The 14,614-nt window shown below is 43.6% G+C and overlaps 2 protein-coding genes across 4 annotated transcripts in view; both read left to right on the top strand.

Annotated features, from left to right (window-relative positions):
- NAE1 (NEDD8 activating enzyme E1 subunit 1) overlaps positions 1-9,880 on the top strand; it is a 29,867-nt gene extending 19,987 nt beyond the window's left edge. For all 3 annotated transcript variants that reach the window (XM_066242534.1, XM_066242536.1, XM_066242535.1), the window contains 7 exons: positions 185-260; positions 549-588; positions 3,555-3,641; positions 4,725-4,817; positions 8,230-8,344; positions 8,432-8,481; positions 9,651-9,880. In XM_066242534.1, the coding sequence (XP_066098631.1) occupies positions 185-260; positions 549-588; positions 3,555-3,641; positions 4,725-4,817; positions 8,230-8,344; positions 8,432-8,481; positions 9,651-9,760 (571 nt within the window). In that variant the 3' untranslated portion in view covers positions 9,761-9,880. The remainder of the gene's footprint in view (positions 1-184; positions 261-548; positions 589-3,554; positions 3,642-4,724; positions 4,818-8,229; positions 8,345-8,431; positions 8,482-9,650) is intronic.
- Positions 9,881-10,828: 948 nt separating this feature from the next.
- The window catches only part of TERB1 (telomere repeat binding bouquet formation protein 1), a 47,907-nt gene continuing 44,121 nt past the window's right edge, over positions 10,829-14,614 (top strand). Inside the window, exons 1-2 of the mRNA XM_066242793.1 lie at positions 10,829-11,007; positions 11,349-11,421. The gene's annotated coding sequence lies outside the window, so the exon portion shown is untranslated. The remainder of the gene's footprint in view (positions 11,008-11,348; positions 11,422-14,614) is intronic.

Genomic DNA, 14,614 nt, shown 5'->3' with positions numbered 1-14,614 from the left:
AGTGGCTTGATTGGTTCGAGTGTCAGCCTGGGCACTGAGGATAGTTCAGTTGATTTGAGCATCAGCCCCAGATGGGTTGCCGGGTAGAACCCAGTCGGGGTGCATGCAGGAGTTTCTCTCACTATCTCCCCTCCTCTCACTTAAAAAAAAGAAAAATGTTAATAGTAGCTTTTTTTTTTTCCAGTTACCGTGAGAAAGCAAAGGAAGATGCTGCTGCTGTGGGTAATCATGTTGCCAAATTGCTGCAGTCTATAGGCCAGGTAAGCTGCTGGCACACGGAGCCTTCCATGGGCAGCACAGCTCCATGGAGGCCTGATCGCACAGCTCCAGCCACGTCAGGTAGAGACAGAGGGCATGGCACTGGCTCTGTGCTTCCTTAGAGGGATCTCTCACTTACCTGCCTAATGAGGAAGACTGTTTTAAGGAAACAAGGTGCTTTCCCAGCACTTTGAGAAAGCCTCCCCATCTCGTAGTGATCAGCATTGTGCTGTACCCTCTGTTAAGCTTCTCTTTTATATGAAGCAAAATCTGCTTTTATCTCTTTACAGGCACCAGAGTCCATTTCAGAGAAAGAATTAAAATTACTATGTAAGTCTCCTTGAATTAATTTTCTTATTTTGCTTCAGAAAAAATGTGCCACAGGGAATGTTTCCAGGAATTTTAAATGGCTGAAGTTAAAATTTTTCCATGGCCTCATAGTATAGATAAATATAATTATTGGGTAAGGTTTTTTATTCTTTTTTTTTTTTTGTATTTTTCTGAAGTTGGAAACAGGGAGGCAGTAAGACAGACTCCCGCATGCGCCCGACCAGGAACCACCTGCACGCCCACCAGGAGGCAATGCTCTGCCCATCTGGGGCGTTGCTCTGTTGCATCCAGGGCCATTCTAGCACCTGAGGCAGAGCCAATGGAGCCATCCTCAGTGCCTGGGCCAACTTTGCTTCAGTGGAGCCTTGGCTGCGGGAGGGGAAGAGAGAGACAGAGAGGAAGGAGAGGGGGAGGGGTGGAGAAGCAGATGGGTGCTTCTCCTGTGTGCCCTGGCTGGGAATCGAACCCGGGACTCCTGCGCGCCAGGCCAACGCTCTACCACTGAGCCAACTAGCCAGGGATTTATTCTTATAATGTAATAAATGGAGAGTATTTTAAGACTGGGTTAGAGGTAGAACATATCTATTTATGGCAATGCTAAAAAGACATGAAGGTCAAAGAATTGAAAACTGTCATTAATACAGAATTATTTTCAGCTTATTCATTTTGAGTAGTTTGGGGAAGTTGTATCTGAAGGCTTTGACCATGAAGTCTTGAGTCACATGTACATTGACAGTATTGATTTAACTACTCATTTTGTTCTGTGTTAAATGACTGGATGGGTTTAAGAATTTTGCCATCTAGTTTCAGAGCAGCTAGGCTCCTGATACCTTTTTTTTTTTTTTCCTGAAGCTGGAAACGGGGAGAGACAGTCAGACAGATTCTCACATGCGCCCGACCAGGATCCACTCGGCACGCCCACCAGGGGTGATGCTCTGCCCACCAGGGGGCAATGCTCTGCCCCTTCGGGGTGTCTCTCTGTCGCGACCAGAGCCACTCAAGCGCCTGGGGCAGAGGCCAAGGAGCTATCCCCAGCGCCCGGGCCATCTTTGCTCCAGTGGAGCCTTGGCTGCGGGAGGGGAAGAGAGAGACAGAGAGGAAGGAGAGGGGGGTGGAGAAGCAAATGGGCGCTTCTCCTATGTGCCCTGGCCGGGAATCGAACCCGGGTCACCCGCACGCCAGGCCGCCGCTCTACCGCTGAGCCAACCGGCCAGAGCTCCTGATACGTTTTTAATAACTCCTCAGTAGACCTGAAGCATTTTTTTTAAAGATTTAGTTTAAGAGCCTGACCAGAGGGGGTGGTGCAGTGGATAGAGCACCAACCTGGGATGCCGAGGACCCAGGTTTGAAACCCTGAGGTTGCTGGCTTGAGCGTGGGCTCACCCGGTGTGAGCATGGGGTCGCTGGCTTGAGCCCAAAGGTCTCTGGTTTGAAGCCCAAGGTCACTGGCTTGAGCCTAAGGTTGCTGGCTTGAGCAAGGGGTCCCTGGCTCAGCTGGAGCCCCCCGGTCAAGGCACATAGAAGAAAGCAATCAATGAACCACTAAGGTGCCACAACTATGAGTTTATGCTTCTCATCTCTCTTCCTTTCTGTCTGTCTCTTTCTCCCCTCCTCAACCCCACCCCCTGCATTGAAAAAGATAAAAGACTAAAAGAATAATAAAATCTGTTTGGGCTGGTGGTTCAGGAGATAACGTGTTGACTCAGCGGCAGAGGTCGCAGGTTCAACCGCTGGTCAGGGCACCTATGAGAGGCAGTCAATGAATACACAACTAAATAAAACAACTTAGTGAAATAAATTGATGTTTCTCTCTCTCTTCTTTCCTCTCCCTCCCTTCCCCACTCACTTTCCCTCTCCCTTCCTCTAATCAATGGAAATACATGTGTGTGTGTGCGCGCGCGCGCGCACACACACACACACACACTTCAAAAAAGAAAAGAATAAAATCTGTTCTACATGCTGCCTGAAGATTTTCCCTGAGCTACTACCCTAGTTTCTGCCAAAGTCTATATTTTGTATGCTTATCAACCTTAAAAATATATTTATCCAAGTTCTCCATATCATGACTCTTCCAGAATGTGTGTTTAGGCTTAGTTTTTGTTCCATTATTAATCTTGCACCTTGTTTCTGCATGTATTTGTTCTCCTAAATCATATGATACCAGATTAAAAGCTCAATGTTGGGTATTGGAGAGTTTATTCTGTTCTTTCTAATTTGGGGTATGTTTGAAAATTTCCGTAATACAGTGTGTTGTTTTTTTTTTACCTTACATAAACCAAAAGCACAATATATATAACACTTTCTTTTAGGATTACTTATCCATAATAATGATAAAAACTAGTATTCCTTGAGCGCTGTCGGGTAATGTGCTAGATATTTCTGATCCACAGAACAGCTTTCAAAGGTAAACAGTATTATCCCCATTCTGAGGCTCTGAGAGGTGCCATCACCTGCTTATTTGGTGCTGAACCGGTTGTAGTTCCAAGGACATGAATTTAAGATGACTTATGTTCTAGAGCAGTGGTTCTCAACCTGTGGGGCGCGACCCCGGCGGGGGTCGAATGACCAAAACACAGTGGTCGCCTAAAGCCATCGGAAATACATATGTATTTTTTGTTAGAAACTATGATACATTAGCCTAACCCTGCACAGGGTCAGGATCATCAGTAACACTGTCTTCTGCCTCCACATTTTGTCCCACTAGAACAGCGGTTCATATGTATTTCCGATGGCTTTAGGCGACCCCTGTGTTTTGGTCGTTCAACCCCCGCCGGGGTCACGACCCACAGGTTGAGAACCGCTGTTGTAGAGCCTTCTGTGCTGTTAGAGCCAAATAGAAGACATTTATTCACATTTCTATGTCTGTGATGAGTATACACACATTTTCCTGTTCTAAAAGTGATCTGTGATTTGTAATATTCATGTGTCTCAACCAGTTACCTCTCCAATGTCTTTTCTGTGTTCAGGCAGCAATTCTGCTTTTCTTCGATTGATAAGATGTCGATCCTTAGCTGAAGAATATGGCTTGTCTACAGTTAACAGAGATGAAATTAGTAAGTATAATAACTTTTTGGTGCTAGGTTATATCGTTTTAATTTTAAAGATATCAGTATTTTGTGTATGAAAGTATTGAGTACATGGTGATAATATAAAGGATAATGGAAATATTTATACTCTAAATTTTATTCTTCTTTTTGTTTTAAGTGAGAGGAGGGGAGATTGTGAGACAGACTTCCACATGCATCTTGGCTGGGATCCACCTAGCAGCCTCTGTCTGGGGCCGATGCTCAAATCAACCAAGCTATTTTTAGCACCTGAGGCTAAAGCTTAGACCAACTGAGCTATCCTCAGTTCCTGGGACCAGTGCTCGAACCAATCGAGCCACTGGCTGCAGGAGGGGGAGAGGGAGAGAAAGGGGAGAGGGTGGGAGAGAGAAGCAGATGGTCACTTCTCTTGTGTGCTGGACCAGAAATCAAACCTGGGATGTCCATATGCCAGGCCAATGCCCTATTCACTGAGCAAATCAGCCAGGGTCTGAATTTTATTTTATAAATCTATCTAAGTAGTCATAATTTTTTGTTTAAACTTTTTTTTTCAATTTTTATTTTTTTATTCATTTTAGAGAGGAGAGAGAGAGGGAAATAGAGAGAGAGAGAGAGAGAGAGAGAGAGAAAGGGGGGAGGAGCTGGAAGCGTCAACTCCCATATGTGCCTTGACCAGGCAAGCCCAGGGTTTCGAACCGGCGACCTCAGCATTTCCAGGTCGACGCTTTATCCACTGCGCCACCACAGGTCAGGCCCAAGTAGTCATAATTTCAAAATATAAAACTTAATACATATATAAAATCATAAATAGGTTACTAAGTTGTGTGAGAAGTAGAAGAGCTAACTAAAGTCAGCATGTTGCTACTTTAGTAGAGATTATGGTGACTATAGTTTAGAGTCCATAAGACAACTGAGTATCTTAACATATCTCCCTTTATTTTACTGTTATTTATCACTTTGTTTTGTCACAAAATATTAAAGTTTTGTGATAAAATTGCCTTGTGTCCTGAAATTTGAGTATATAATAAATTCAGTTCTTCATTGTTTTTATGTCATGAATTACCAAAATTATACTGAATTTTTTTCTTTCAGTTTCCAGCATGGACAATCCAGATAATGAGATAGTATTATATTTAATGTTACGGGCTGTGGATAGATTTCATAAACAGCATGGTAGATATCCAGGTAAGAATAGCAAATAGAATGATCAATACAATAAAATCTTGAATAAACATTCGAATTAAATCTTGAAGTGTTCTTGGGTATTTATAATTGGTCCTTGATTTTTACATTGTAAATAGTTTATATCTAGTTTATCTCATTAAGGAACTACCATTTGTTTTGTAAGTAGAACTTACAGGGGAAGAGTTTATTAATTGGCATAATGCATATAGAAAGAAACATTTTTTTCTGTCAGTTTCCAGTGTACTTCTGAGACTCACGTTGAGTGTAATTTAGTGGAAATGGAAAGCCATAAGAAGTATTCCAGTGACTTCTGAATTCAGAACTCTGAAGATATAGAGACTTATTTGCTTACTATCTACTTTTTGTTGTCTATAAGTGTAATTGGGAAATCAGCATAATCTCCAAGATTTTCAGTTGTCCAATTATTAAGATGATAATTTTAATTATGCAGTATTATTACATAACAGTACATTCTAGGTGTATCATAAAATCTATTGCCCCAACTGATGTGATATGCTCCTGCTGAGTTACAGTCTTAATGAGCTAGCTTACCAGAAGAAAATGAATAAACAAAATATGCATTGCTTTATTTGTATTATTTGATTAGAATCTATTTTTGGTTATTTATTGCATAACAAACTATCCCCAAACTTAGTCATTTAAAACAACAAATTAGGCCCTGGCCGGTTGGCTCAGCGGTAGAGCGTCGGCCTAGCGTGCGGAGGACCCGGGTTCGATTCCCGGCCAGGGCACATAGGAGAAGCGCCCATTTGCTTCTCCACCCCTCCGCCGCACCTTCCTCTCTGTCTCTCTCTTCCCCTCCCGCAGCCAAGGCTCCATTGGAGCAAAGATGGCCCGGGCGCTGGGGATGGCTCTGTGGCCTCTGCCCCAGGCGCTAGAGTGGCTCTGGTCGCAACATGGCGACGCCCAGGATGGGCAGAGCATCGCCCCCTGGTGGGCAGAGCATCGCCCCTGGTGGGCGTGCCGGGTGGATCCCGGTCGGGCGCATGCGGGAGTCTGTCTGACTGTCTCTCCCCGTCTCCCCGTTTCCAGCTTCAGAAAAATGCAAAAACAAACAAACAAACAAACAAAAAACAACAAATTATTATCTGATGATTTGGGGAATTAGCTGGGCTCAGTTCAGCAGATCTCATTGGGGATCTTGCATGATGCCCGGGACTGAAGTCATTCTGAGGGCTTGACTGAATTAGACATCCAAGACAACATTTTCACTCAGGTATCTGGCACTTTAGTCGAGATAACTAGAACTGCTGGGGGCTTGTCAATCATCTATTGCCACATGACAAGCTGGAGCTTCCTTCTAGCATGGCAGTCCAAGAGTAGACTTCTTACACGGTGTCTGGCTTTTCCAGAATTAAGCGTCCAAAAGACCCAGGTGGAAGGTAAGGCTTTTTATGACTTATTCTTAGAAGCCACACACTATCGCTTATGTTGTGTTCTATTGGCTTCACGGGGCTGGCTTAGAGTTAAAGTAGAAAGGGACTGCTGTGGCTGGTAGATCATTTGGATAGAGTGTTGCCCCATATGCCAAGTGGAACAACAAATCAATTCTCTCTCTCTCTCTCTCTCTCTCTCTCTCTTTCTTTCCTCTTCACCCTTTCCCCCTTCCTTCCTGTCTCTTGAATTGATAAATAATTTTTTTTAAAAAGAGCAGAAGAAGAGCCTGACCAGGCAGTGGCGCAGTGGATAGAGCATCGGACTGGGACACGAAAGACCCAGGTTTGAGACCCCGAGGTCGCCAGTTTGAGCGCAGGCTCATCTGGTTTGAGCAAAGCTCACCAGCTTGAGCATAAGGTCGCTGGCTCGAGCAAGAGGTTACTCGGTCTGCTGGAGCCCCCCGGTCAAGGCACATATGAGAAAACAATCAATGAACAACTAAGGTGCCACAATGAAGAATTGATGCTTCTCATCTCTCTCCCTTCCTGTCTGTCTGTCCCTATCTGTCCCTCTTTCTGACTCTGTCACAAAAAAAAACCCCAAAAACAAAACAGAAGAGGACTACATGAGAGCATGAAGGGGTGTACATTGAGGAGCCATCTTGGGAGGGTGGCTACCTCATAGAGCAGACATCCCCAAACTATGGCCTGTGGGCCGCATGCAACCCCCTGAGGTCATTTATCCGGCCCCCCACTGCACTTCCGGAAGGGGCACCTCTTTCATTGGTGGTCAGTGAGAGGAGCACTGTATGTGGCGGCCCTCCAACGGTCTAAGGGACAGTGAACTGGCCCCCTGTATAAAAAGTTTGGGGTCCCCTGACAGAGCATAGGCTTTGAACCTAGGTGCAGATCCATGCTCTCACTTACTGTCTCTTGACCTTGAGTGAGTCACTGTTTCCCTCCAAGTCTCAGGTCTCATTTATGGAATGGCAATAATAGTATCTACTCTATTAAACTGTTAGGGTCAAATATGTAATATGTAAAAATAACTTTACATAGTGCCTAGCACCGTGAAAGTAATCAGTAAAGGGTAGATATTACTATTTTGAGGAAGAGTAGTGGTGATTATTTTTAAACCAGAGTGGTTAAAAAATACTGATGTTGCCCTGGCTGGATAGCTTGGTTAGAGCATCATCCTGCGGCACAGAGGTTGCCGGTTTGATCCCCAGTCGGCAGATACAAGAACAGATTGATGTTTCTGTCTCTCTGTGTCCCTTACTCTCTCTAAAATCCATGCATACAAAATAAAAAAAGAAATACTGGTGTTTTTTATAATACCTGAATGTTGAGGTAATTTTATTTTTTCTTCCAATTGTAATAGTAAAAATAGCCTATCTTTGGAGACATTATAATCATTAACGACTGCCTGCTCTTGTATCCCAGTTTTGCTATTTATGAACTAAGTAGTTCAGGCAAATAACTTACTCTGTGTCTCAGTTTTTTCATCTGGAAATGGGAGTAATAGTACCTAGTTTATAAGGTGGTTGTGAGGATTAAATATACATATGGTGTTTTAGAACAGTATCCAGCATCTGTTAATGCTCAACAAAGGTTACTTATTATAGTTTTATGCCCTCAGTGTCATTTAATCTAGAAATGGGTAATAAACACCATAATTTTATAAAGGGTATAAATAGGACATCACTTTCTCATTCATTCAATTCTCCTATCAAAGAAATATTGAGCCCTAGCTGTGTGCTAGAAGTTCTTCTAGATACTGGATATGGAGTAGTGAATAAAGTAGGCTTATCTAACTTGAATTTTAATAGGTTTTTGGTGATTTCTTAGATTGTTACAAGTTCATGGTATTTGCAAATACTGGTCTCATACTTCCTGTTATTTCTGTTCTTCAGTTTCACACTTTACTGTTTTGACTAGGACACCTGAAACTGGATTAAATAAAGGAGGTATCCATTCATTTTGAAATGAAAATTATTTTACATGATTATTTTTAGGGGTATCTAACTATCAAATTGAAGAAGATACAGGAAAGTTGAAGTCTTGTCTCACTGGCTTCCTTCAGGAATATGGACTGTCAGTAATGGTGAAAGATGATTATGTCCATGAATTGTGAGTATTTTTAAAGCCATATAGGAGATAATACCTGTATCTCTCATTAGCTCTAAACTAAGTTCGTGTCTCCATTCTTTCCTGTAGTTGCCGATATGGAGCTGCTGAGCCACACACCATTGCTGCGTTCATAGGGGGTAAGTTCCAAAGATGAGAAGACTGGCATCTGTTACATAATAATCAAGTTGTGTTTTCTTAGCTGCTTTAATGAGGGAGGTCAGTGAAGCAGGATGTTAAATATAAGTGGCAGAATGCCCTTCTATTCCTTCAATTCATTCAGGTCTTTGTTTAAATGTTATCTTCCCTATGAGGCCATCCCTCATTTCCTGATTTAAAACTGATGCCCTTTTCTCCCACTCATATCCTTCTTTGTTGTTTCTCCTTAGCGTTTCGAGTCATTTGACATGCTATACATTTTACTTATTTGTAAATGATCTCTGCCTCACTACTAAAAAGATCTGTAAGGGCACTGATTTTTGTCTGTTTCTTACTGTATTCCTAGTACCTAGAACAATATCTAGTACACAACAGAGTCTCACATTGTATTGAATCAGTGAATATTTGTGAATGCTCAAGCTTCAAATTATTAAAGATGAAATTTTTTCTTAATTTTTGTTTTGTCTTCTATTTTTTGAGTAGTTACAGCAGTCTGGCAGTAGAGATTCTTTCCAAATCATAAATGTATTTAGAACAAATATACCTTTATTCTCTTTTTATTATAAATGGAAAGCAGACACCTGGCTGGATAGCTCAGTTGGTTAGAGCATCATCCCAATATGCTGAGGTTGGAGGTTCAATCCCTGGTCAGGGCACATACAAGAACCAACCAATGAATGCACAAATGAGTGTAACAACAAATTGATGTTTCTGTCTCTCTCTCCCTTCCTTCCTTTCTCTTCTAAAATCAATAAATTTAAAAAAGAAAAAGAAGTAAAGCCGAAGGGTGTCCTTTGAGAATCTTTTCTGCCTATATGTCTCCTTTAAAATGCATTCAACCATACTACTATTTTAACATCTTTTACTTAATATATATTGTTAATGTTTCTAAACCACCATAATTAGAAATACTTCATTCTTTAAAACTGACATATGAATGTATGAAACAAAACTTTTATTTTAATAAGTTATAAAAAATTGTAGTACTTTATTTTGATATGACTTAGGAAATCATGTCTGTTTTGGATTATTTTTAGACACCTTTGCTTTTGGAAAAAGGGACAGTTTTCTTTACAGAACTGAATATTTTTATATAACTTTTTTTTCTCCCCTTTTTTCAAAGATTTACCTTTCTCCTTTTTTCTTGCAGGAGCTGCTGCTCAAGAGGTTATCAAAATAATCACCAAACAATTTGTAATTTTTAATAATACTTATATTTATAGTGGCGTGTCACAAACTTCAGCAACTTTTCAGTTGTAGAATCAACACCGTATGTAGTGTGTTAATTGAAACTATAATTGCCTTCAGGTTGTGCTCTACTCTAACATCCTGCAAAGGGAGAACTGTTAAACTGTTTGCTTAATAAACATTTTTCTCATTTGTAATAATATGGTGTTGTTTGGGTGTGTGTGTGTGTGTGTGTGTGTGTGTAGTGTGTTTATATGTGTGTGTGTGAAGGAAGCAGTCATTTTTCCCAGGGAAATGACTGCTTTCTAATTGAGTTCATTATTTTCGGCTTGCTGTTTCAAAGTTACTTATAGAAATCCTAATTTCAGCCTGACCTGTGGTGGCGCAGTGAGATAAAGCGTCGACCTGGAACACTGAGGTTGCCGGTTCGAAGCCTTGGGCTTGCCTGGTCAAGGCACATATGGGAGTGGATGCTTCCTGCTCCTCCCCCTTCTCTCTCTCTCTCTCTTTCTCTTTCATTCCTCTCTCTCTAAAAATCAATAAATAAAAATTAAAAAAAAAAATCCTAATTTCATTATAAATAGCTTTAAATATTTTTTCTTACAGTCTTAATGAATTTAATCCCTGTGCAGATTTTAGCTGTGGACATTTTAGGACCATTACTATTTAAAACTAATAGAATTTTAAAAGCAAATATTACAGATGTATTATTTGTATCAGAAAACAAGGACAGGATGCGATGTAGGAGAGGGGAGGAAGGTTAGGGGGAGGTTGGAAGAGAGGAATTAGGGCCTATTTCCCCCAGGCAGCCTGCACGCATGTGCTCAGGCCCCACACTACCCTCGAGGCCATGATCCCAAGCCAGCCTCTTGGATCACGGAGCCCGCCCAGCTGACTCCTTGGGGTGAACTCCCCTCTAAACAAAGGAAGCCCTCATCGGGAGCGGTGAGATTAGAGGATTTCCCCTTCAAATTGGAACTTTTCCACCACTTAAAGACGTCATTCCACATGTTTGTTAATCCATGCTGAGAGGAGAGACTGCCTGGGACGCTCCGCCGGAAGTCCCGCCCACGGAAGTGAGCTTCGCCCTCTGGGTGGGAAACGGGCTCTGGCCTCTTGGTAGGCAGGCGGTAAGGGATAGAGGCCGGGAGTCCAGAGCGCAGCCACTTGAGGGTAAAGAGGTCGCTCCCTGAGTTTTCATGCTCGGGTCCTCCCCCAGCCCCGCCCTGGAGCCGTTCTGTTCCCTCCTGAGGGAGACCAGGTGGTCCTCACAGCAGCAAAGATGCTGAACGCCTCCGTGTTCGGGCCCGCGTGAGGGGGTGGGTTGAACATGCTGGGAGGGGCCCTTCTGAGGAGGCCACAGCCCCGGCCGCAGTCCCACGGCAGCTGGTGGGACAGAGCACGGGCCCCTACCATTTAGTCAGCTGTCTCGAGTCTGGCAGTTTTCCACCCGCTTGTACTTCAGAGTTGGCAGGCGCCTCCACAGGTGTTGGTGATGTAGGGAGGGACGGGCCCACTGGTGAGGTGGTTGCTCGTGGGGAGAGCGTCCCGAAGCAACTGGTGGGTGAGGCGGGCATGGTAACTGGGCTATTTTCAGGCCCACCCGCTGCTGGTGACTCGCTCGTGGTGGGGCCTTGAACGAGCACCCGGTCCTTTGCAGGAGTGGGAGAACCCGGTCTCGGAAGAGCCCGAGGGACGGCCTGTGGCCTTCAGGAGTCCTGCCGGCCCTTTAGGTGAGCCAGGCCCGGCGTTCGTGACCTGTGCAGCCGTGCGAACCGGGCCGAGTGAGCGGGGCGGGTGCGAGGGGCCTCTCCAGCCTCCCTCTGAGGCTGGGGGTGTCAGTCCTGTAGAGTGAACTGCCTCCTGCCACCCTCAGCCTGGTCCCTGGACCTGACTGACAGTTACCTCTCAGCCTACTTAAACTATTGTAACAGATAATGTATATTACATGTCTCTGCATATTGTTTGGCCTTTTCTCCCTTGCCTCTTCTACTTTAGAGGGAATTTTCTACCATGTATGAGTTCAAGATGGGTATCCACTGTCAACAGCTTAGCGATGGTATTTAATGGTGGGATTTTTCAGCCTTACACAGAAAGATGTTATTTACCTTTCTGGCATTTTGGGCGTGATATTTAGATTTCAAAGAGCATTTAAGCCCTGGCTGGTTTGCTCAGTGGTAGAGCGGCGGCCTGGCGTGCAGAAGTCCCGGGTTTGATTCCCGGCTAGGGCACACAGGAGAAGCGGCCATCTGCTTCTCCACCCCTCCCCCTCTCCTTCCTCTCTGTCTCTTTCTTCCCCTCCTGCAGCCGAGTCTCCACTGGAGCAAAGATGGCCCGGGCGCTGGGGATGGCTCCTCGGCCTCTGCCCCAGGCGCTCGAGTGGCTCTGGTTGCAACAGAGCAACGCCCTGGAGGGGCAGAGCATCGCCCCCTGGTGGGCAGAGCGTTGCCCCCTGGTGGGCATGCCGGGTGGATCCCAGTCGGGTGCATGCGGAAGTCTGTCTGACTGTCTCTCCCGGTTTCCAGCTTCAGAAAAATACAGAGAGAAAAAAAAAAAGCATTTCATGTCAATATTTTCTAGTTCAGATAAAAGGATAATTAATGTTCAGCTAGTTTTCTTGCTTAAATTTGAATTTGAGTTAGTACTATTTTTGGTAGTAGATTGAGTGAAAGCTGTAAATGGGATAGTTTTTTCCTGTTAGGTAGAATTCCCCCCCCCTCCTTTTTTTCTGTAAGAATAAAGTAAATAATTTTGAAATCTTGGTGTTCATTACATAATTGCATCTATTCACTCAAATGCTTTATTGGGCAGATGTTTTTGTTCTTGGGAATAGACTATATTTTATCTCTCTCTCTCTCTTTTTTTTTTTTTTTTTTTTTTTTTAAGTGAGAGGCTGGGAGGCAGACAGATTCTTTCTTGCATGGGCCCTGACTGGGAACCACCAGGCAAAGCCCCCTACCCCAGGATGCTCTGCCCATCTGGGGCCACTGCTCTATTGCTCAGCAATCAAGCTGTTTTAGTGCCTGAGGCAGGCTATGGAACCATCCTCAGGGCCAGGGGCCAACTTGTTTGACTATGAGCCATGCTGCAGGAGGGGAAGAGAGAGAGAAAAGAGGGAGGGAAGGGGTGGAGAAGCAGATGGTAGCTTCTCCTATGTGCCTGACCGGGAATTGAACTTGGGACTTCATATGCTGGGCTGACGCTCTACTGCTGAGCCAACCGACCAGGGCCCATTTTTAAATTATCAAACAAGAAAGTTTAAAATTATTAAGCAAGAAAGTTATAATTTGTCGCCTGACCTGTGGTGGTGTAGTAAGTGTCAACCTGGAATGCTGAGGTCACTGGTTCAAAACCCTGGGCTTGCCTGGTCAAGGCACATATGGGAGTTGATGCTTCCTGTTCCTCCCCTTTCTCTCTCTCCCCTTTCTCTCTAAAAAATGAATAAAATCTAGGCCTGACCTGTGGTGGCGCAGTGGATAAAGCGTCAACCTGGAAACGCTGAGGTTGCCGGTTCAAAACCCTGGGCTTGTCTGGTCAAGGCACATATGGGAGTTGATGCTTCCTGCTCCTCCCCCTTCTCCCTCTCTCCCTCCCTCTCTCTCTCTCTCTCATCTCTCTCTATCTCTCCCCCCTCTCTATAATGAATAAATAAAATCTTTTAAAAAATGGAAAAAAATGAATAAAATCTTTTAAAAATACTTAAAAAAAAAAGAAAGTTATAATTTGTCTTTTGCTGTGGATGGGTTTTGAACACTTAGCTAGTGAATAGATTGTATTAATGCAGGTAATTGGTACTTGGCAAACTTTAATTTCACTGTGCAAAGTAATCATTTATTAGAAAATAGTACAGGAAAGATAAAGGAATAAAAGGTAGTGTATGTTGTCAGTTTAAATTTCAAGACATTTATATTTAAAAATATCCCTCTTTAAAAATAAAATTATATTAAAAAGTGTAATAGTTTAATTAAAACTAAAGAAATGTTCCTTAAACTTCCTCACAAAGCAGAAACCCCCACAAATGATACAGGAGTCCTTTTTTAAAAACTTTTTTTTTCTTCTTCTTTTCCAAATGAGAGGAGGGGTGTTAAACAGACTCCCACATGTGCCTGGAGTGGGATCCACCCGGCAACTCCCATCCGGGCTGATGCTCTGCCCATCTGGGGCCATGCTCAAAACAGAACTATTTTTAGTGCCTGAGGTGGAGGCTCCACTAAGCCATCCTCAGCACCCAGGGCAGTGGGCTCAAACCAGCAGAGCCATGGCTGCAGGAGTGGAGAGGGAGGAGGGAGATAAGGAGAAGCAGATCATTGCTTCTGTGTGCCCTGACCAGGAATCAAACCCAGACATCCACACCAGCCAACAATCTATACTGAGCCAACTGGCCACGGCCAGTAGTCCATTTTTTTTATTTATTTATTTATTTTTTTTGGTGATAGGGACAGACAGATAGGAAGGGAGAGAGATGAGAAGCATCAATTCTTTGTTGCAGCACCTTAGTTTCTCATTTGATTGCTTTCTCATATGTATCTTGACCAGGGGGCTACAGCAGAGTGAGTAACCCCTTGCTCAAGCAAGAGACCTTGGGCTCAAGCTGGTGAGCCTTGCTCAAAGATGAGCCAGTGCTCAAGCTGGCAACCTCAGCGTTTCGAACCTGGGTCTTCTGTGTCCCAGTCCCACACTCCATCCACTGTGCCACAGCCTGGTCAGGCAGTAGTCCATTTTTTAGGTCTGTTTTTAAATTTAGTTTCCCCCTCCCCAAAATTAACCAACAATTCATGTGTTAATTTGATAAAATGTATTGAGTGCCTATAGTACTTGAGAATGCCACATGCATATTTGTATGTATTCAATTCTTGTAACAACTCTATGAAGTAGGAATTTCCAGTTTTACAGATGAGGGAACTGGACCTCAGAGAATTAAAGAAC

This window comes from Saccopteryx bilineata, chromosome 9, assembly GCF_036850765.1.
Source record: "Saccopteryx bilineata isolate mSacBil1 chromosome 9, mSacBil1_pri_phased_curated, whole genome shotgun sequence".
NCBI lineage: Eukaryota > Metazoa > Chordata > Mammalia > Chiroptera > Emballonuridae > Saccopteryx > Saccopteryx bilineata.
Note: the sequence above shows the minus strand (reverse complement) of the source record. Positions and strands in the feature narration are given on the sequence as shown.